Below are 23386 nucleotides of genomic sequence, written 5' to 3'. Positions count from 1 at the left end.
CAAACTTGTTTTCTCAACACCAATTATTTGAGGCACCCCGGCCTGCTGCCTCCCTTCCATCTTCTTCTTCCTTCCTTCCTCCACCCAAGAACATAGTCATCATCATCATCAACCATCTTTGGTTACAATCTCCTTCCTCATCCTCTCTCCTCCCCATCCGTTAGTATTGCTTCGAACGATCGATAGGCTTTCTAGAACTGCACTGTTTTCTTCTTCATCTCTACTATCTTCTTATTCCCTCTTTGTTCTCAACCTATACTTCATCATGTCTGGCTGGGATGATGGTCCAGTTCAAGGTAAGCTATCATTAATTTGCTATTGCAAGCTCTCCTTCCTCCCACTCCCTATTTTCTCTCCTTTGCTCTCTCCCATTCTTCACCTGTTCTCTCTCTTGATTGGCAGAGGTTGATTTAATATGCCTGGCTAACCTGGAGCTTTCGTGAACATCCAGCCGATGAAGGGGAGTGGGTCCCTCCACCAATGCCTGTAACCACAGGTGAAACCATAAACAACGTCTCCTCCGGTGACAATTTCTTCGAAGGGGCCGAAGGTGGTGACCGGTACGTATCTAGCCTCCGGATAGATCAAGTGTCCACGGTTGTTATCTAACGAGCCTGCTCGAACTCCTTACAGTCCTCGTGGCCCTCCTGGTGCCTGCCGTAAGTGCAACGAGGAAGGTCACTTTGCTGCTGAATGGTAAGTCTCTCCCTCTCTCCCCTACCATATTACAGATCCTTTATCAGTCCTTACTAACTTTCGTTCTCCAGCCCAAACCAGAAATGCAGCTGCTGCGGTCAAAAGGGCCACTCTGCCGGCAAGTGCCCTACCCCGAAGTGCAACATCTGCAACACGGACGGTCACATTCCTTTCGATTGTCCCCAAAAGGAAAACCAGGCATGTCGACACTGTAGCGAAGTCGGCCATCTGGCTAAAGGTATGCACTTTAAATTATCCCCAGTCTCCTCGAATCTACAATAACATCATTCAATAGATTGCCCTGTCAGAGCAAATGAGCCATGTCGCAACTGTCAGCAGATTGGTCACCGTGCTGCCGAGTGCACCAACCCACGCAAGATGCAATTCGGTGGAGCAGATCTCGAAGGCGAAATCGAAGACAAAGATCAAAAGATCGAGGCTTGTTGGGATAACATGGATCGGGCTTCTAAGGATCGAGATCTCGATTCTTTCAAGGATGTTAGTATTGAAGCTTCTGAATCCTTCATCGTCAACATTGGATTTGGCTGACCTTTATACGTAGGCGTTCTTCAAATATGTTGCTCTTTGCCCGGACTCCACTTTTCCAACCCTCCAAAACGCCTTTAAGGAGGAAGGAAAGTTCGCTTATAGCTTGGTTGCTATCGTAAGTATTGACTCTCCTCGGGCTCTTGCTCGTTCGAATAGTTCTAATCTAGTGTGAGCTGCAGAAAAAAGGGATCACCGGTACCCAGGTTATCGTCGATCTTCAAGGTAATATGAACAAGAAGTTCGTCGTTACCTTCCAGACTTCCATCAAAGGTCGACGAACCAAAGGTGCTGCCAAGGATCCGGGCAGGTTCCCCGTCGATGATAGCGACAACATGTCTCGTTTGGAAAACGCTGGATTCGTCCAAGAGTCCTATGTTCCATGGTGCTACAACTGCAAGGGTGAGGTTAGACGATCCTATCTGCTAACGGAACAATACTAATATTTGGTTCTTCTCAAGAAACTGGTCATGTTTCCCGAGCGTGCCCTCAAGAACGCCAAGGGAGGGATCCTTCTGAAATCCCGACCATCAAATGCGTCAATTGCGATCAGGAGGGGCATCGTGCTCGTGATTGTATGTTTTGTTCCTTAATCTACCTTTTTATCCCCTCTGACACATCAGACCACTGACAACCCCGAAGGCCCCGAGGAGCGTAAACAGCGCAGAAATCCAAACGCTTGCCGCAACTGTGGTGAGGAGGGCCATGAAGCTAAGGAATGTGAGAAACCTCGTGATACTTCTAACGTTCAGTGCCGCAAGTGCGAGAAAATGGGGCACTTCTCCAGGGACTGTCCTGACGCTCCCAAGATGACTTGTCGTAACTGCGATCAAGAAGTATGTCCCTCCCGTCTCTTTCACTTTGACGACATCTCTAATAGACTCAAAAGGGTCACCGCGCTGCTGAGTGTCCCGAACCAAAGAAGGGTATGACTTGCAACAATTGTGGAGAGGAAGGTCACCGACGTTCAGATTGCACCAATCCTCGCAAGGTCATTTGCAACAACTGCGACGACGAGGGACACATTGGACGCGACTGCCCCAAGCCTAGAGATCCAGCTCGAGTCAAGTGTCGCAACTGCGATGAGAGTGAGTCACCTCATCTTTAATTCACTGTCCACTTCAATCACTAATATATATCAACGAACAGTGGGCCACAGTGCTAGGGAGTGTCCAAAGCCGCGTGACATGGCGCGTATCAAGTGCAACGAGTGTGGGTGAGTACAACCTTTCCCAGAAACTTCCCTCGTAAGCATCTTAGACAACTAACCCACCTTTTTTTAAAAAAAGGGAAATGGGACATTGGTCTAGAAACTGCATTAACAGGGGTGCTGGTGGTGATGACGGCTTCAATGCTACTTCTGGCTGTGGTGCTGACTACGGCAGAGCTCCCGCAATCACTACCCAACAACTCTGGAAGCAGGAGGAGGAGCCTGAAGCTTCTGGCGGTGGCGGCTGGTAGGTTACGCGCCTCCCAACCTTTGGCAGTTTTTTCACAATTTTATTTTCTTACGGCAGATACTATCTCGATCGTTTTGTTTTTCGTGATCGAAATACGCGCAGGGAGCTAAAACATGCAAAATATATCCTAATGTGTTTTTCGGGATCGAAAGGAAAATGTATCCTTAATGTTACTAGCGAAGCAATATAAGCCTTAGCTCTACCGCTTTCAAGACAGACTTTCCTCAAAATAGTGCGTATTGTTAATCATCTCAATGTCGAGGTCGAAACCGAGGAGTCGAGATAAGTGGGCGAAGTTCACCTGCCTAACTTCGATTCTCAAACTGCGTGGTATTTTTCAACTTGTGTAACTCCAAAATGTGTTGATAAATTTTGACGTCAAGGATAGAATTAACCCGCGAGACCAGCAGAACTTAACTCCGTTACGCTAGCCCTCGTGAGGTTCACGATCCCCGCCCAGAGCCTGATATAACTTTCCTATTTAGCTCTAAGATGTTAAATATCTTGATAAAACGGGCCGGCCCCGTGCTTCGGCAACCCATGGGGTGTAATGCCTCCACAGCCAACTTCTCCCGCACAACCACCCGGAGCCTCAAAACACTCGAACAAAATAAGAATATCGTCAGTCCCCCCCATCCATATGCATAAAACGCCCCCGAAACTTCAATGCTAACCCCAAAATACCACCAGTATATACACCCCTCCCCCACCCCTCCCCAAACCTACACCCTAACCTACCTCCCCACTGTCCCTCCCTCCCAAAAGCTAGCAATAGGCACAACCACAGCCATCCCCCCAACCCCATCAACCTTCACCGAAAACCCCCATTTCCGCACTCTATTAATGTCCACCCTTTCCACCCACGCATCCAACGATCCAGACCTCATCAATGAAGCCTACGCAACATGGGGTGCAGCAATGGGTGTAAAAGCCTCTGTCGCTAAAGGAATGAAAAGGGATAGGAAGTTGCATACCGAGTCTACTAGTACTCCTACCACCGCTACCACTGCAGAAAATGAAAAAGTTGATACTACCTCAATCGGAGGGTTTCATCATGTGGTTGATAGGAGGACGCCGTATTATGGAGGGATGAGGATCCCGGAGAGTCAAGATATTTTGGGGAGTTTGCAGGTTGACGGGGATGGGAGGTTGGTGGGTGGGTTTGTGGAGTGTGAGAGTTATAGGTTGGTTACGACGGATGGGGTGTTGGGGTTGACGGAGTATTTGGAGGGGAAGGTTAGGGAAAGGGTTGAGGAGGAGGAGGCGAAGGAGAAGGAGAAGTGAAAGAGATATTCTTATTCACGGTTAGCGGGCACTATAGGGCTAGGGAAGTAATTGTAGATATTGCCACATGGAACTGCGCCAGTAGTTACGACTAGAGGTTGAGAAAAGTTGTATATGATACTCTACTATTATTCTAATTATAAAGAATCCATGTATTTATCGAAAAGTGGGTGTCGTGATGATTGGGCATTGACTCCCTCGAGTACATGCTCGACAATGGTATATCGATCATGACGCAGTTCTAAGCTTTTTCTTAAAAAGGATGCCAAAGCAATATGATCTATTGATTAAACATCCACATTTATCCCCCTGAACCTTTTTTCTTCCAGGTGCTGCACCATTTACGAGATGATCTTTTTTGTCTTGAATGTTGCAGGACATAAATAATAGTAGTTGTAGTATTTAAACTCCTACAAATTTATCAATATAAAGGGCTATATGTTGATGGTTAGTTTAATCACAAGTTCTTAGTAATGATGCAGTCTCGGCCAGAGTACTGATGGGCGATCTTTCAAAACCTTAGAAGATCACCATTCTTTCGGCCTGAACATCGATCTTTTGCGCTAGTTTTCGGGCCATAGTGGCAGCAGTAGGATGGCGATGTAGTACATGTATATGTATATTTTTGGAAATGTCGATTTCTTCAGCCCTGCAATACTTCAAATTTCAAAGAATTCCGTTGTATTTGGGGGACCTCTCGAAACCGGATATTTGTTCTTTCGTAATTAAGATTTCAAACTGAACTTTTTGTACTCCAAAATAATATCATGTAAAGTATTTAAATTAAGCTCGTCATCGTCATTCCGACATTGTCCCACTAGACTACGAAATGTCGTTCATATTAAACTTGTGTGGATTTTGGTCGTCACTGTCGCGGCTGATGATGGGCACTTGCCAAATTAATATTGGTGTTTCAACCGCCATTCTAGTTTCTTAGAGAAAGGTGCAATGCTTGCATTTCTGCTAGAAATTCATCCCGAGGAGGCGATCCTCTTTGGGAGACAGCGGGCATGTTCCCCAATCGTTCTAATTCGTAAATATATCGATACCGTCGCCCTCATCCCCATCTTGATACTGAGTTCATAAATTCTTGATTGACCGGCTTTGAATATTTAGCCTGGTGTTCATCGAACGCCTGCTCTATAGCATGCCCCGCCTGCGTCACTATCATGAACTCTTCGTCGGGAAAGTTCGATCTTACTTCTTGCTGCGGATATAGAGTAAACACCACTCTGCATGTGCCATCATGATATCATGATGTCTCCAATAAAATATTTCGCTGTTTCTTTCTTCGTAATTTGCTTTGCCTCCTGGACCCGGAAGAACTGTTTTTCCAACCCAGCTCAAATCATGGAATCAACTTAGGGTGCCTGGCGCATCTATCAAGAATTTCACCTGCAATGAATACAACCTTGGCTTTCGAATGCTACAAGCGGCCATAGATGAATCCTTTACATCTATTCCCGCTCATATCTGTATATACAATTCTTTTTATATATGAGAATAACTCGTTATTGAATTGGGTTGATAAAGAAGAATTGCTAAGAAGCCACAAAATATAATTAATATTTGTTTAATGCGTTTAATTCCGATGCCCCGCAAAGTTAAGTTTTCTATCCCGATAATTTCATTCGAAATCTCATCCGTCATCGCACTCTGCAAATCAGTATATATATATAACCAGTGTAGTGATTTCGATTAGAATACGGGTTCGCGGGACCAAATATTAGCCGGTTTCTTAGTTTTAAACATATGTCGCCGTGATATATGAATCCCATATGTTTACGTCAGATGTATGCGCTATGCAGAAATTCTGTAATTTTGTGGCCGGCAAGAATTCAGATTTGCATTGTAACGATAAATTTGTAATAGTTGTAAAATTCTTTGACGATAAATCCATGTCTTGTTACTTTTTAGATTTCGCGGATACAGCTGCAGCCCTATGCTCCAGATATCTCAGAAATCCAATCCGATACCGGTAAAGGACCACATTTCAACACCCACACCAAAAAAAAATCCAACACCACTTTCCCAAAGTATCTACACCCTCGACCGACGCCACCAACAACCGAAAAAAAAAGCTTCAAGAGCAAAAAGATAGTGATGAGAGTGGGATTCGAACCCACGCACGGTTACCCGTACCAGGATGTCACTTGTTAAGGTATAGCCTTAACCTGGCGCCATAGACCAACTCGGCCATCTCACCGACTGTGTGCCTCCTGGAATTTTTAAGACTACTTAACCCCACTCGGATCACCAGCCACCGCCTAGCTGAGTGGATAGCATGCATATGTTGCTCCCTTAGCTTCCAGACGCGGAGGACTAGATGCTAGCTAGCCATAAATTCTTCGGGGTCGCTATCTTTGGGATTCTCGGTACAAGATTTTGTTCTTTCGTCCGTTTGTTCAGCACTCCTATCAACTCAATTGGTGTGTTTTCTAAATTTTCTTATATGTGAGATCACAGACGGCCACGGCTGGTATGGTACCATATGGTTTGATGCTACCAAATTGATAGGGAATCTCCCGTTTTAGATAATTCTATCGACGCATAAATTCGGTTTTTCAATTCACAGTCGGGACAACCAACTATAGCTTAACTCCGTTCTGCTTATCGGAGACTGGGGAGTGAGATGGGAAAACAAAGTCTCGTGATAATTAAGATACGCGAACGAAAGCGATATGACAAGAATAGCACGATGAGACACGCGATATGAGGACGGCTTGAAGGTGAGAAGCGATGCATGTGGTTGAGGATGAAGACGTCAAAAAAGGACGGGGTGATGGTGATATATCAACTCGCTAAAGCTTGTTCCTCTGGAACCTTTGGTTTGGGTTCTTTTATAGACGTCTCTAGAATGTTGATATCAGCCTCGGCGCTGGACAGAACCTCAAACACTTGAGAATGCAACAAACAAATTCTAGAAAAATCGCTCGGCTTCCACTTCGTGAATTATAGGTTTTGGGACTACAGCTATAGCCGTGATGTTAAGTTAGTCTCAAATGTTAGGTCCTATAGAGGGTGGTTTCTAATCGGAATCCACGGTATATCATTCTGCGTCCTACAGTTGAAGAAGGGCCACGCGAAATCGCACTTCATTATCAATATACCAAACTACTAACGACACTTCCTTCTTGATAAACAGGTAAATTAATGCTCTTCAAGCAATCCAAACTGAAAAAGAAAAAATATTAAACAATAGAAAGGTAACTGCGGGAAAGTATTAATCTTACAAAGAACCATGTACTGTCCTATCCACCAATGTCTAAAGAATCTATGCATTGAATATTTGTAAAGAATCGAAAAAGCTCCAGAAATGCAAGCCTCAAATCCAGGTGCTCCGCAAAAAAAAAAAAAAAAAACTTGTTCTCTCGAATAGATCTTAGTTTCAATTTGCCGTGCACGTTGAGGATTTTGACTATGCAAACGCTCAGTCCGAAATTTTTGATTAATTGCTAAAAATGAATGGTTAGTATATCATAAGCTTATGACTATGAGGGTGGGAGTGTAACTTACTAAAGCTCAATCGGGGCCAACTGGTCGATACTATAAAGCCAGTTCCCGCCCTCCGCTTCGGCAATCAACCATTCATACGGCCATACGACCAAATGTCCCACAACCAAACTCAAAAGCTCCTCTGCAACGTCCTTATCCATAACGTCATCTGTAGCGTGGAACTCTCGCTTACTATTCCTCGTTCCTGCCCTCTTTCTTCTCCGAACTGAAGCTGCCGGCCCCACACTGCTACCGGTGGCGCTACCGCCCATGGTACTACCCGGTGGTACTAACCCACCGGCAGTACCAGGTGGTCCTGTCCTCAGATAAGTCTCTGAAAGTCTGGGGTCCCCGGCTTCTGCTGGCTCCTTCTCGTTCAATGTTTCGCTAGTCAATGGCTTCGCCAAATGTCCCTTTCCAGTCTCCCTCCTCACGTCCGCAATAACTTCATTATTCTCTTTGAATCCGGCCTCTCCCTCACCTAACCCAGTCTTTTCATTCCCTTCCTCTGTCTTGGCCTTCTCCTGCTCCTGATGGTGGTGGTGCGGGCCGATATGCACCTTCTCCGTCAACTTCCCCATCGCCTCAGCCGATTCAGGTGGTATCTTCTCCCCAATTCTCTCCGGCAACGTCACAGGTACACCAACTCCAGGAGCAGCCTGACCAACTCTATTCCTGTTTTGAGTCTGAGTCGAAGGTTTGTCTCCATCCTGTGATGCCGCAAATTTATCCGCATAGGCCATATACTCCTTATACTGCGCCCAACTCTTCACCTCATTGTCAGGCATACACCTAAACACCTCTCTAAAGATCTTTGTATTGTTTACAGCAATCTTATGCCAGGTATCCAGGTAAAACGAGTCGTTGAGCGGGTCGACGAAGTGATCCGAGTCCACGAGGGGCTGCTTGATCTCCGAGTAGAGCGGATGCAAAGGCTTCGTCGGCGGCAACGTTCCTTGACTAAGGCGAGGCGCAGCCGGTCCTCCGATATCTATATCACTCGTAGGCGGCAGCGGTGGGAGTTGGCCGGAAAGCGGGAGACCGAGTTCAGATGAGTTCAATCTCTGAGTTGGGATCGGTGGCATAAGTTCGGCGTTCCCGGTGGCCTCCTCTTCGGCATGGCTATTTACAGAAGCGGGTTTGCCCTTTGAAGAATATCCACGGTGTTCCGTCCCACTTTCCAAGGAGTTCCTAACGATTCCGGTGTCGACTTGGCTGAAACTAGAGGTGAATTCATACCCGTCTTGCCCCAGCTTTCTATCCACAGCGGTAACCGGTCGTCCTTCCTTCTCTCGGCTATATTCCTCCGCGGCTTTCATATGATCAATTCCCAAACCTTGAACATCCCTTTCCCTTTCTTTAACCCTCGGATCGCTCGTAACCCTCTTATGCGATATAATGTTTGGATTGTTCGCCTGTTCCCAATCAACATCATGATTGAAGCTCGAAAGTTTCTCAACACGGTTAACGGCATCTACATCGCCCTGTCTCACCGGAGGTGGAGGACTGGATGGACCAGCATGACTCGGCCCAGCAATCCCAGAAATACCGGACCTAAGCGAACCAGAATCAAGGTCAGTAGTTGCACGCGTGGTAATGCTATTGCCATCATGCCATCTGTGTCCTGACCCTGTTTCATCGCCTTCTTCGGCCGCTCTTTCTTGGACCATGAGTTCATCGACGTCGATTCCGAGATGCTCGCGCATGAGGCGTAAGCGGAGAGTGTGTGCGAAGCGTCCGACAAGATAGGGACGCCCAGCCATAGTGGACCAGATTGTATCCTGGTCTCGAACAACTGCCGCAACTTCCGAGTCACGGAATCCCAGCATAGATCGTTCGTTGATGTTGGCGGACCCAATGATCGCAATACGATCATCCACAACCATACACTATCAAACATTAGCGACCATGAGACAGAAAGATCGAGAGAAACGCATACCTTAGCATGAATGTAGAGTTGTTCGGTCACCAATTGTTGCTGAGGGCCAATTTTCCCCCAGCTTCTCAATGCATAGAACTCAATGTAGTCTTCGGGATTGATACCATTCGCCTTTAACTTGCCAAATATACTTCCGTCTCCTCGGCAGATGCTCCTAAACTGGCATTGCATGATCAAACGCACGCTACTACCGTCCGGTTGATCAACGCTAGATTGAAAGCCCGGTAGGAGAGGTATGATGATAATAGCCCTCCAGTCCTCATCGTTCTTATGCGCTCGGATAATGCGCTCCACAAGCGCATCTCCAATCGAATTTTCCATCTTTGTTCCATCAGGCAATTCGCCTGAAGTAATAAAAAATTGGTTTTCAATATAAACCAAATGGTCGCTGGTTTCGATAGCCTTGAGGTATGCGTTAAGGATCGAGTGCTCATTCTTATCCACCGTACCCGTTGACCATGCACAAGCACTTCGGAGCATCTGAACCTCACAGGAACCGCTAATTCCCAGCGATTCGATCTCCTGCTGTGTGAAGTCCGGCGGTGGTAGCAAGAATGGCGTTGGCCTCGACGGTGTCCGTTGTCTGAGAAGATAATTCCATCGCTGGACGAAATGCCGTGTCAGATCCCTGGCAGGTTGGCCGACAACCTGCATGGAAATATCATGCCACGGCATTCGCGGCGTTTTCTGGCGTTCATACATATCCTCATATGGCTTGTTAAGCTCATAGAAGTCTTCAACGCGAGGATTGGAATAATCCTTCCCGGGCCAAAGCTGGTATTTATCTGGGTCTTTGGGACCGGTTTCGTCAAAGCCGGTAAACTTGTCGTCTACAAGCGCATGTTGCGGTGTATCCCATCTGCCGAAGCAGAGATCCAACCCGCCAAGGAACACGACAGTATGATCAACGATCAACAGCTTCTCGTGGTGGGCCCAAAAGAAGGTGTTCTGGCGAAGCTGGTTTGGTGAACGTTGGACGTAAATGTTGGGGTGCAGATCGAGCAGTGAGTACTTGGTATATGCCGAATCTATCGGTATAGCGGCTCCGATATTGCGGTAAATGATCACGAATATCTTGACGCCTTCACTAGCTTTCCTCTGAAGTAATCTGTCCAATCGCCACTTGTGGGATACTGCCGGTGGACGCCGTAAATACTAAATCCTGTTAGTTGCATGTAATATGTGATCATAGAAATTGGTGCTTACAATCTCCGGACTCAACCACCAATCGTGAATGTAGATAACATCCTTAGCCATTGAAATCGCACGACTGACGTTCCAAAAATAGTCTCTTCCATCGACAAGCCATTGTGCAAAGCAGTACTGTCTGACCGGCGCAAAGCTATCAAATCGATGCTTCTGCGACCAAACGGTATGATCAGCCATGTACTTGATGCTGTCGTAAAACTGGTTCAACTGCCTCTCGTTCTTAGCAAGAAGTTTGATCTTCCGTTCAGAGTTCTTGAGCTTCAGCTTGTGATGCTGCGGATGGGCCGGATTAGTGGAGGCACTTGCCACCGCTTTTGGATTCTTAGGCAAAGAGCGTTTGGCATCGAGCTGGAAATCACTATCAACGAGAATCACATCATAGATGTTCATCTCCTCCGGTGAATCAACGCAGACAATGTAGCTGTGGCGAACAAGGAACCATTTCGGACGATGGCCTTTGATAATACTTCCTGGCGCCCACCCACGGCGGAATTCAGACCCCTTCGAGGATTGGATGATTAAATATCCTTCCTTTCCATGGTAACTGTTTTCAGCCGCAAGGCGGATACCAAGGGACGAGAGTTCGAGAAACTTGCACAATCGATTCGAATCAGGACGGAATATCATAATACGGATGAGCTCCTGAAGATACACTTCAAGCTTCTTCCGCTGTTTGATAGAGAATCCATCCCGTCGTAAGATAGGAGTGGATGCAACAGCAGCACCAGCCAAGGTACCAATTCCAAGCGCAATACCAGCACCAATATTCCCGGGCTCGATTGTCTCGATAGGGTGCCCACCAGTTGAGTTACGGCGGGCGGAAGGCCGTTTCTTTGAAGAAAAGGTTCTTCGGATAGACCCCGCGATACTATTCTTGCGAGGCATCTCGTAGTCCTCGCTGTCATCATCGTAAGTAGGCTGGCGAACGGGAGGGCCTGGTCGAGGGACGGCGAGAAGGTTGGAGGGACCAGCGTTGCTAGACTGAGCAGTGGAGCTAGGGCCGGCGGCGCTTGGGTCAACCGCCGCATTCGCGGTGAGTGGTCGCTCTGTAAGAGGGCCTGTATTTAGACGGGTGTTTGTTGCCGTCTCATTTCCACTGTCAGACGAAGAATCCTCTAGGCCTCTCCAGCCCTTCAGATACGGAATAGATGCTCTGGGGAACTTAGGGAGCTGGTGTTTAGCTCCCTCACCCAACGATGTATAAGTATTACTGAAATCTTGAAGACGATATTTGGTGTGTAGGTTGAAAAAGTCACGGAATTCTCGATGGATGACCCATCTCATCCTAGTCAATCCAGATCCGTATTCCAACTCGATTCTGAACACGGTGTGGTTTCTCGACTTGTTGTTCAACTTCGAGTCCGTGATCTTAATCTTCAATTGTTCCAAAATAATTGGAATTCTCTTGTTACCATGCTCATCCCTTTGGAACATGCTAGCGAAGATCAAAGCAGCTGGGATACCTGCTGTCAATTCGGCTACGAGCTCCGCCGACTTTTCACGATCAATCTTCGCTTCCTCCTTTTTCTTCTGCCCAATCATTCGAATACCAGCCTTCAAAGCCTTCCATTTGGCGGCACTAGCCCCTCCTCCTCCAGGCGATGGCGCGGTATTGACTTCTGAGCCTTTTCTACTATGAGCGAAGTCGGTGATACGACGGAAGCTACTAGGCCGACGGGAGTACGGGTGGTGTCTACCTTTCCCGTCGGTATCAGATCCTTCAGGGACATCCGTCATTGTGGCCCTTCGACGTAGACGGGGGCTTTTTCCTGCTACACTCGGGGTACCAGGGGCGGTACTAGGCCCTGCGTACCCAGGATCCGAATTCTCATCCTCCTCCTGGTCAATGGGAGACATGGGGGTACTACCACCGTTCCCACCATCATCATTACCTCCATGGCTCGAGAAAGTTCTCGTATGTTGAGTCGCTGAGTGAGAGAAAGCTCTCAGTTTCGAAAATAAGCTAGGCCTAGCACCTTCATCATCCAAGGTCTTCGCTTCATCCTCTCCTTCGCGTGAATATTCTCCAGATTTCTTGTTAAATTTAAAAATTCCACTCAGCCGTTTAGGGGTACCGGGCGCCGTATTCCCTCCACGGGGTGTTTGTTCTCCTTCCGTATCGTCGTCGCCAAAGTACTCATTCTGCGGTGCGAACTGGACATCGCGCGTTCTCGGTGACGAGTCTCGGGATTCGGATGTCCCTCTCGTAAGCCGCTCTTTGCTTGTATCGGGTTGGGTGCCGGAACCTTGTGGCCCTAGACGTATCTCCTCCAAGAGGAATGCAGGCCGTGGGGGCTGCAATGGCTCTTCTGGGGCCGTTGTTGCTGCCGTTGCAGGCTCCTCAGATTTCGACTTCCCTTTCCCTTTCTCTTCCGGGGCGATTGGCGATTCAGCGCTCGAAGCATTGGAATTCCCTCCGCCAATTGCCTTTAGAATTGGACTTCCAGGTATGGCGGTTTTGAAAGCACTACGAACGGCTTCTCCAATCGCTCCAAGCTTGGGAGAGTTGGTGGAGCCGTTGGACTTTTCGGTTTCGGTTGCTGGTACCTGGGAACCAGACAGCTCCGACGGTGCCATTGGCTGGTTTCAAGACACGGACTGGTAGATGCTGTACGGCTATAATGTAGGGGGAAGCTCAAGGCCTCTAGGTGGCTGGGGTGTCGAAACCAACAGCAAGTCGCTGCAGACAGCTGTGTAACGTCTGGAACTACTGGCAGGGAGGTAAACAGATAAGTATCGTCAGCATAGATTCGACGTCCTCGGAATGAAGCGGTAATGGTATCAGCAACTTTGAGTGAAGTTCCAGAGAACTCTGGTAAGAGAGCTGCGATGAAGCCGTGAAGAAGCGCGGAGTCGAGGAGATGAAGCTGGGTAGAGGATCGTCAACACAACACGCTGAATTGGATCAAAGCTAAGCAAGGGAGACTTCAACTTCAACTTCAACCTCACTTCCTTTCTTACTCCTCGATATATGAAGATGAATGCAGGATAAATACACCTCGGGAGATTAATAACACTGGATGGCGGGAGAGTCAGGAGAACCTAACAGAGGGGACGGAACTGCAGCCTCAGGAAACCTCTCACGCCAGTGCTTGTGCAGTGCTGCTCTTCACACCGGCCCTGTTAAGATTGGGTAACTAGCTCGGCTGTACAACCGAAAACCGAAACGAGATTACCACCTGGAAGATCAAGCCGCTGGTCGATGGGATACGAAGACGTCTAGACTCGAATCGAAGTTATGGAATTCGATATCAGTCAACGGTTGGGGAAGCAATATAATGACGGAGGTTTCTCATTCGACTAACAGGTCCGCCTCATCCAGCCTCAGGTCGGGGCCATGGTCATAGCATAGCTCCATCCGGAATACGATGCCCCAAGCATCCGCTGCCCAGAGTTATGGGGGCTCCCATCTAGATTTGGGCAGATGCATGAAATCGCAGGCAGACGAATCGAAAGGCCATACAAAGCAAAAAGAAATAAGAGGGAAACGTTATGGACCCCTGGCCATCGAAACAAAAATTGGGGTGGGCCATATGGCTCGGATGACGTCTGCTTCTACTTGGGTCTCAAATTGTTCGTCGTTGCTGGAAGTCAGGCGGAGACATTCGACAATTCTCGCTGCTCAGGTGCCAAATACTACCAGCGATACAAAAGGAGTCGCGGAGAAACGTGGGAGCCTCGAAGGACATATCCTACAGATATCCTTCGACCCTTCATCGTGTCCAGATGACCACTCCCAGTGGCCAGCGGGTGGTTCTTTCGGATCCAACTGCAGCCAAGACGATGAAAATGATATAGTTTGTACGAGGCACCCGAGGAAAAGGTAAGGAGGAATATACTTTCTAACGCTTCAAATGATACCACGATTAAGCGGGAATTTCCAGCCCATACGTCGTATCAGTACGGTCGGCCCAGGTCGTTTATTCCTTCCTTCTGAACTGGTACGCGCCACAGCTGCATGGTCAATCCGGTTCTCCATATCACTGTTTCACGACATTTACCTGCAGTGGCTAAGCTTAATAATATTTTATCGATTACCAAGATTCTTCCATATGCATATATGCATTGTGTAGATTAAATGTGAAATCCGATGCTATAATAGCTATATCTCTAGTTTATACGTAATCTCGTGATAGCGCCATTGGTATAAGCTTGCTGTCAAGCTTAAGCTTAAACTTCTCGACTGGTATCGATGCCAGTCACAACTGCTTGACCCTTCACACTCTATAGTATTCGTGGTATATCTATTAGTAGATTTGATTATCCAGCCGTGTAAAAGATTCATTTAGCTTCAAAATCCCGCGCGATGACGAGGCTGCAGCGCTACACGTCCGTGAGTCAATCCAAATGCAGTCAGCCACACTGCCTTGCAACGTTTCGGTCATACGTCGTCGATCTACAAATAGTCCATTTCCTTCTTCCCAAAACACTCGACCACCATCCATTTCTTATCATATCCAGCTCATATACACGTTGCATATATGAACTAGCCAATTTGTCAACAACCTCACCAATGAACCATTATCTACCATAATCATGGCAGACGAACTGGATATTACTCCCCACGTCGACTCCTCTTCTTGGTCGATGCCATCGGCTCCGATCCTTACACCCTCACAATCCAGCGCCGTGATCATCTCGAATTATAAGCGAGATCCATCTGAACAAGATGTCAGCCAGCGAATGCTCCAGTTGGGCCGATCGATGAACATTATCGGTCCAAAACTTATTTCTCGCGATAGATACGAAGCCGAGGCTCTTGGTAGCGGTGCCAAGTTTGAAGTTTATGCTCATAAGCTTCCCGAAGGTAGAGATGCTGAAGATGGAATGCTATGGGAAGGTATCGATGTTAGAAGGCTTGCTTTCAAGAGAGGGAAAACATCTTTCAAGAAACCCCAGGAACTCGATGATCCATCAACCTCGTGGGTTGCCGTCGTCTCAGAAAGTCAAGATAGTGTCGGTGACATGAGAGGGGACGAAAAGAAGGCAAAGCAGCTGGAGCAAGTAGCTGCTGTAGTCAGAGAAATGGTAAATTAGGTACTAATTCCGGGAAGGCTGGGTTGATCATAACTAATACAAATATTCTACACTCAGAAAGCACTTGCTCGCGATAGTCTTCGACACCATCGAAATATCGTTAAGCTCTTCGCCTGGGGATTCGATATGGAAGATTTCAATAGCGAGTCCCTGATGACGCCAATTCTAGTTGAGGAAAGAGCTTGGGGGACCTTCAGTGAGCTCCTTGCAACAGAGAGACTGGGTGCTGTAGAGCAATTCAACCTTTGCCATGATGCTCTACAGGGCCTCACCGCTCTACACCAAGATGGCATCTACCATGGTGACATTAATCCTAAGAACATCCTTGTCTACCAGGAGCAGGAATGTATAGTTGCAAAGATCAGCGACTTCAGCCATTGCGGTTTCTTTCCAACTGAGCCTGGGGATATGGTCTGGTACCAAGGTACTAAAGGATGGCAGGCCCCCGAAGTTGGTGATAGCCTCCCGGCTTCGAAAGCGGACATCATAGCTCTCGAATCATACTCTTTCGGTCTTGTCTTGTGGTCTGCAATTGGTCTCGCAGGGAGGTCTCCACTAGCTAAGAGCTCAGTGGCTAGCTCTTCCCTCCCAAATTTCGCTCGTGCTTGTCTTGAGAATTACAATCTCCCTTCGAACGTCTTAGACAGGGTTGGGAATGCGATCCCGCGGCTCATACACCATGACCCCAATTGCAGATTCTGGGTCAAAGCTGACATGTTGGAGCATCAGCTTCCAATGCAAGGGTGAGTTATACCAAAATCTATACATTCAATTTATAGACAATATTAACACATCTTGTTAGTCGACGGCTCGTTTTACACATGTCCACACCAATAAATATGTCCATGGACGAAAGTTTTCAACACCTCGATGCATTGTAAGTCTCAATTGCTCCTACGCTATTGACAGTATAACTGATATCTATTAGCATACGGAAGCATACCAAGAAGGCCCAGCTGCCCGACCTTAAGGCAGCCGACGGCGTCCCAATAAACCCATTCCTGCGACTAATGGTTCAAGAAGCCTATATTCGCAGTATAGATTGGAGGTTCACAGGTGTGCCCATCATTCCAGGCTTCGCCATCCCCGCGTACCAGCCGCCAGATCCGCGAGAGTATCGACCTCCTGTTGCGAAGCCTTTGAGGCGATACAGATTCATGGATCTTCATGAACTGGAACAAATTGATCAAGAACGACAGAGCGGCAAATTTACCTCACTCGCAGCTGGAGAACTTTTTGATATTGCCATTGGGTTCTATTCCTACGATGCAGAGCGCGGGATACTCTATCTACGACAAGCTGCTAGCATCGGCGACGTCCGAGCCCAGGCCCTGTATGAGATGCTTGCAGTCAAAAACTCACCGAGAGTTGTTCCTGCGGATACTCTTCAACAGTGGGCCTTTGATGCTGTTGCAACGGGTTTCACGATCTCCCCACGGTCCTTTCCAAATTCGTCTGCACGGCTGGCCGGAACCCAATTTCGAGGAAACTCAGGATACAACTGTTACTCCTATGCCAAAGAGAATGGCATGCGTAATGTGCAGTGCTTCCATATGGACCTTGAACCAATGAAGGAGTATCTACGTTCCAAGAAGTTTCGAAATGTGCAGGGCCAGATCCAGCTTGACGGACACGAGCGCAATACTCTTCTCCATTTAGCAGCGTTGGCTGGAGACCTCGAGATGTTGAAGACATTCGTAGAGCGCTTCGCTGGACGGCCTTGGACCTTGAATCCTATGAACGAACGTAATGAAACTCCATTGCTCATCGCCTCCCGCAGCGGGAATGCGGAAGTAATCAAGACACTCCTAGAGGCCGGGGCCTCCGCAAACACTCGTGATGGGAATGAATCACCACTTCATTGGCTATTCGCTCTCCCCGCCGAGTCCATGGCTGAGATCTGTAGCCTCGCTGTATCATCTTGTAGAGCAAGATTAAACGCTATAGCGCCTGAGATACCGATGCTCCACTTCCCATTCTTCCTTCCAAAGGGAACTCCCCTTGCTTGGGCTGTAGCCACTGGTTCTCTCCCCGCTGTTCAAACGCTTTCTTCAGCTATAGTCACCAACCCAGATCTCACCGCTGAAGAAAAGCAATCGTGCTTCGCAGGTGCAATCCATCTAGCTATGGTCCGTCACGAGGCAGATATGATGAAAATCATGCTCGAGGCTGCAAAGTCCCACGGTGTTAATCTCACCAGCATTGCATCCGAAGCCTTTAATTGGTCCGTCATTGACGTTCCCGAGGACTCCGAGGACATCCCAATCGCTGCCACACCACTAGCCGGTGACTGGAAAGACGAGCTAGTCCGAACTATCCGTCATGGCAATGATCCAAAGAAATTACGACAAACCCTCATCCACCTTAACTCTCTCCAGACCAGTCGTGTAGTTGACGCAGACGCCGACACAGCTACTAATATCGCTGCTAGTTTCACATGTACATTTTCCCCTCCTCTCTCCCTATTATATACCAAAATGTTAACAACATCTTCTATAGATCTCAAGCAAGTCATCCTCCAACATGACTCTGTCTCCACCACCCGTCTCCTCCAACGCTATGGCTCAACCTACTCCAAATCCGACCTCGGAACCGCCCTCTTCCTCAACATTAGCCACAACTGGGCTCTCCCCTCAAACCCACGCTTCCCAGTATTCATGGACGTCTTCCGCGGCCTCATAAACGCCGGCGCGGACGTCAACATGCCAAACCCTCTCCCTAACGGATTAGGCAACACCCTCATGCACATCATCATTAGAAAATACACAGATGAATACTCAGAATCTCGAATTAATGAAACCCGCGGGCTAGTACTCCTCCTACTCAAAGTATTACACAGTTGCGGCGCAGAATTGAATAGGAAGAACACAGTCGGAATGACAGTGATGGATTATGCATTGCACAATAACCGGAATTTCAATCTAGACGAAGAACTAGTCGATTTGTTGCATAAGTGGGGGGTTAGGAGTACTTTTAGACTATTGCCGATGAGTACGGAAGATAGGATTGGAAATTGGGATACTAGACAGTTGGAGTGGAAGCAGCCGGAACCGGAGAGGGTTGATGTTAGGAAGACGGGGTTAGTTATAAGGTGGCATGATGGGGGTGCTGAGGTTGATGAGGAGATGAAGGATGGAGAGGTGGATGAATAGTATGAGGAGATTGCGGTTGGGTTGAACAGAACTGGGATTTAATGTCTGTCTGTGTATTCTAATCGGGCTCAGGCTAGCGTAGCGGGTTATTCGGTGGTGTATTATGGATCGGGGTTTAATGAATTAGTTCGCCGTTAGGTATTATATCATATACCTCCAACCCCCAAAGTACTTAAATATATATTTCAGAATGCTAGCTAGAGCCCTAAAGTTCAAGTCTATATATATATTTTTTTTGTTCAAAGTACAAATCAACACAAGACTAGGTATAACTATACCCCAAATGTGACCACTTCGTGGAGGCTGGCGCGCGAGACCACCCCGAACTCGTATAGATGTTAGGCTCCTTGACCCGTCCATCTCTCAAAACCCGTATAATTAGGTCATTGTAAGATCTAATTATTCTTGATCCCCTCCAAATCCATATCCCTTGCGAAGAAATCCTTAACGATAAAATAGTACCTCCCAATTCCCTCAATCCCACCCTCAGTACTAAGCCCCATCTCCGCCATACTCATCCTCCCAAGTACCTTCATAATCCTTCCTCTCTCCAACACCCGTTTCCCGTCAATAACTTCCTCCTTCAACTCCAAAAACACAAAAACATGATTCTCCGGTTCAAACCCTCTAGAACTCGGGACGGGCATGTTACTAAACGGAGATCTGCTTAGAACCTTTAATGCCACTTGAGACATTGTAGCTTCTGGTGGTATTGAAAACCTGTTATATAGTGGTTGAGGGGTCGGTGGGAATCCTCGGGGTAGTTTGAAGGGTGCATAGAATGTTAGGTGGACTTTCTTTGGGAATTTACTCTTGGAGAAGCCTTTGGGACTTGTTGAGCGGGGGATTTTCCAGGGTTTGTTGAAGGTTTTGGAGGTACTTGGGGAGTATTCTCGAGGGTTGTTATGATTGGGTCGGTCGGTATTGGAAACGGAATTTCGAGGCCGGCGGATGGACACGCCGCCTTTATCACGTGGGTGAAGGGTGGAATTGGAACCCCGGTCCGAGTCTTTGGGAGCAGAACTCGTACTCCATTCAGAGTCTCGAGGGGTGGAGCTACCCCAATCGGAGCCTCTAATGGTAGCAAAGCTACTAGAACCCCAGTCGTCGTCCATAGGTGCGACAGGGCCGGTGGTGTCCCAACCATCTCCCTGGGGCATTTGATTGGAATTGTCCCAGGAAGCCCATTCAGAGTCACCTACGGGCGCGGTTGTTTCTTTTCCTTGAGACCCACCCTCTTCATCCTCTTGTATTCGCAGCTCTTCAACTGTTCCTTCTTGCATCCGCTGTTGTAGTTCAGTTGTCTCCTGTTCTTCCTGTCCTTCCCGTCCTTCCTGTTCTTCCTGTTCTTCCTGTCCTTGCTGTCCTTGCTGTCCTTCCTGTCCTTCCTGTCCTTCCTGTCCTTCCTGTTCTTCCTCTGCTCCTGTTTGCGGAACAAGACTAACCAACTGATCCACTGGACGCTTCGCAGTCTTCGGTATTTCAGATTCGGTATTCGCGGATACAACCTCTGGGTTCTCAACCGCTGCAGGTACGGCGGTAGGAGCACGAGGAGCATCGACCCTCTCGCTCTCCCTCCTAACCTTCCCATTGGTATCAACAATAATCTGTTGCCCCTCACCCACCAGTTCCTCCCAATCCTGAATCCTAACCACCAACCCAGCTTCATCGATTATCCTCCATTGTCCATCTTCGAGTTTTGTCTTTACTTCAGCTGCATCGGTTGTGCTCACTTCTGGTAAAGCCAATATCTCATTTATAAAGTTCTACACATAAATTATATCAATTGAATTAGCATATATGCCCTTATACTTGTGCAGGCTAGGCAGTTGGAATATGCTTACTTCACCGGTCAAAACTTTTGAAAAAGGCAGCACGTAAGGTCTGGTATACGGCAGGATTTGAAGTGTAATACACTTCCGATCGTTGCGTTGGTAATGAGTGAGGGAGCGCGGGCCCACCTAGATGTTTGTTCAGTTCGGTCAAAAATCAATTGGGCCAGAGCCAATGCAACTCATGCGAATTTCGAAGAGGAGGTGTACGTACCGTGGGGTTACCCGGTGGTTGAAGACCTATAAGATTCTTCTCGCTGACGGACATTGCTTCCCCTTAAATCAATCTATCTCGAGTATTGAACTAATTGGGGAACTTGAATTCGAAGAGGAAGGAGGTGGAGAGTACTAGGATGTGGACATGGCGATAAAATTTTCAACGCACGACCAGAATGCGAAGAGGCACGATTTAATATTTATTCGTACTAGTGTGCTATATGGTTGAAGCCGGGCCGGTGCAGTGGCATATGCCGACGACGCGGATATTATCGCATGGGCAGTTTTTCAGCTGGTGGGATGGCCGGCAACCCATGCACTCACTGCCTGAAATTCGAGCGGGCCAACCACACAAAATTACGTACTTTTCGAAACAATTCTCATGCATCATTGTAAATGAATCGGAAAAGAGGCCTGAAATTTTTTTTGGAAGCAAATACATTAGGAGATTTAGCTTGATAAATTTGGATATCGAACTGGGGAATCGATATCATATATCATTCGATTGCTGAACTATGTTTCATATGAATATTGTTCGCAGGCAGTTATACCATTCTTCTGCTATCAAGATAGTCTCGTACCTAGACGCCGTTTGGCCACAAGTTTTATCAAGATTAAAAGGTAGATCTAAATGAATAGTTGTATGGAAAGGATACTGCGGTGATAATTGCCTCGATTATATACCACGATGCCATTTTTTAAGTATCCAGTTGTCATATTTAGAGTTGTCAGTGTTGTATTTAATTTAACCAGGGCACATTCACGAACTTGAGCAAAACGCCACTGCGTCGGTGTCCGTCGACCTAACATTCTCCGGCCCGTCGGATACTGAGGAGTTTGTATATCGATCCTCCACGCGTGTACTTGTAGAAGTAAATTGGCGTTGGTCTCGATTGGCATTAATTGGTCTTGGCCAGAGAGATAGTGTCATCCGCCTTAGTTTATTTGAGGGACTACACTATCCTAGATATTTTATATCCCCATCACGACATATAAAGATCTGCTACTCCAAGGAAGTGGTGTTTTCGAATATCAATCCGTATTCGTTATCGAACGTTGCAAAAATGCCAAACACCCTCTCCCTCGTCTCCTACAACGGCGGCCTATGGAAAGACAAATCGTCGGCACAAGAATACATTTATTTCTGAGATTGCGTACGTACATCAATCTTTTAATTATATCGCTGCTAGTGGAGAAACGCTAATAAAGGTTTTAAAACATAAGTGATGTGGAGAGGGTCATCCAGGTTGCTCGACAAACTCCTACGCCAGGGTCGATGTGTTACAAGCACTAGAATCAGAGGAACTTGTACAAGCTGGTACTGGTACCCAAATACAAATACAAACTTGAAGGTGCGGTCCACAGATTTGAAAACGATCAAATAAAAATCTACATCCCCAGCTTAAGCACAAACCAATTCCACGCATCGTAATGCGTCCCCTTTATATCTCTATCATACATATTAACTTTAAAAACCAATTCAGGCCCAAGCATAGCCATATTCACAAACTTGGGTATATATTTCGCCGCCCAGGGACCTCCAACCTCTGCTGTCCAGAGGGCTTTACATCCCTCCCAGTATTCCGGAAGCCAACCTGATTGATGCCAGTCTATGATGCTTAATACGAATCCACTGTCTCTTTTTATGAGATTACCGTTTTCATCATCCTTTTTGGGGTATGAGATTAAGATGTTGCTAGGGTGGAGATCGCCGTGTGTGAAGACAATTTCAGAGTCGTCGAGTAAATGGGCCCGAAGTGGGTCTGGGGAATGGTCTCTTTGTTCCCGTGGTCTGGAAAGACAGTCAAACCAATTGTGAAATTCGCGGACAGTTGTGAAGGGACCTGCGGGTGGTAAATTTGGTGACGAGAGGATTATATCTCTTATTGGTCCTCGGGATATACTGCCTTTTAAATTATAATGTCAATACTTTATTAACAAGAAAATGCTAAAAAAAGAGAGAGCTTCGATTACCTATAAACCGATCCTCAGGACCTTGCTTCAACCTTTTCAGCGAAGATACCATCTTCTTCAAGCACTGACATATACTCTCCCTTTCATCTTCAGAAACCTCATCCCAAACTTTATCAAGTTGCTTCCCATCTATCAACTCCATATAAAGAAACGTAAACCCGTCCTCTTGACGCCAGGCGTATATTTCGGGTACATTGATTTCAGAACTCAAATTTTGCTTTAAGAAATATAAACATTGACCTTCTGCGATGGTTATTTCGGTACCCCATTTAACTAGTAGGTTTTGGTCTGGGTATATTGAGGGTGGTGGTCGAGCGCGTTCGAGGTATTCTGTAGTCGCAATGTAGCGATCTCGGATTTCCGAGGGGGAAGGGAGTTCACGATTGGGGTTCGTGGCGAAGTATGAAGAGTTGTGGAATGTTTCTGAGGGGTTAGAGGGGAGGGAAGAGGGTAGGATTTGGATATCATGTTGGGATGATATGAGGGGTTGTTGGTCGTCCTCCATGGTTTTCTTTTTTTTTTGTTTTTAACAATTTATCTCCATAT

General features: G+C 47.1%; 5 protein-coding genes across 5 annotated transcripts; 2 read left to right on the top strand and 3 right to left on the bottom strand.

Annotated features, from left to right (window-relative positions):
* Positions 1-480: 480 nt before the first annotated feature.
* DFL_005592 (uncharacterized protein) lies at positions 481-3986 on the top strand (the record flags this gene model as incomplete). Its single annotated transcript, XM_067634875.1, has 13 exons — positions 481-560; positions 634-696; positions 768-934; positions 992-1194; positions 1259-1360; positions 1425-1649; positions 1704-1817; positions 1885-1962; positions 2123-2330; positions 2392-2458; positions 2532-2699; positions 3188-3323; positions 3393-3986. 13 exons carry the CDS (start codon positions 481-483, stop codon positions 3984-3986), a joined length of 2205 nt encoding a protein of 734 aa, XP_067489362.1.
* A 3448-nt stretch (positions 3987-7434) lies between these two features.
* Positions 7435-13206, bottom strand: DFL_005591 (uncharacterized protein; the record flags this gene model as incomplete). The annotated part of the gene is made up of 5 exons (XM_067634874.1): positions 7435-7441; positions 7503-9035; positions 9111-9370; positions 9421-10575; positions 10627-13206. The coding sequence occupies 5 exons, from the start codon at positions 13204-13206 to the stop codon at positions 7435-7437; spliced, it is 5535 nt and encodes a 1844-aa protein (XP_067489361.1).
* A 1959-nt stretch (positions 13207-15165) lies between these two features.
* On the top strand, positions 15166-18818 carry DFL_005590 (uncharacterized protein; the record flags this gene model as incomplete). The annotated part of the gene is made up of 5 exons (XM_067634873.1): positions 15166-15657; positions 15724-16409; positions 16469-16543; positions 16595-18105; positions 18166-18818. The coding sequence occupies 5 exons, from the start codon at positions 15166-15168 to the stop codon at positions 18816-18818; spliced, it is 3417 nt and encodes a 1138-aa protein (XP_067489360.1).
* Positions 18819-19213: 395 nt separating this feature from the next.
* Positions 19214-20918, bottom strand: DFL_005589 (uncharacterized protein; the record flags this gene model as incomplete). Its single annotated transcript, XM_067634871.1, has 3 exons — positions 19214-20584; positions 20663-20779; positions 20865-20918. 3 exons carry the CDS (start codon positions 20916-20918, stop codon positions 19214-19216), a joined length of 1542 nt encoding a protein of 513 aa, XP_067489359.1.
* Positions 20919-22255: 1337 nt separating this feature from the next.
* DFL_005588 (uncharacterized protein) lies at positions 22256-23345 on the bottom strand (the record flags this gene model as incomplete). The annotated part of the gene is made up of 2 exons (XM_067634870.1): positions 22256-22773; positions 22841-23345. The coding sequence occupies 2 exons, from the start codon at positions 23343-23345 to the stop codon at positions 22256-22258; spliced, it is 1023 nt and encodes a 340-aa protein (XP_067489358.1).
* Between the last annotated feature and the right edge of the window lie 41 nt (positions 23346-23386).

Source organism: Arthrobotrys flagrans, assembly GCF_004000055.1.
Source record: "Arthrobotrys flagrans strain CBS H-5679 chromosome Unknown unitig_9, whole genome shotgun sequence".
NCBI classification, from domain to species: domain Eukaryota; kingdom Fungi; phylum Ascomycota; class Orbiliomycetes; order Orbiliales; family Orbiliaceae; genus Arthrobotrys; species Arthrobotrys flagrans.
The sequence above is the reverse complement of the archived record's forward strand: the minus strand, read 5'-3'. Positions and strand labels throughout refer to the sequence as shown.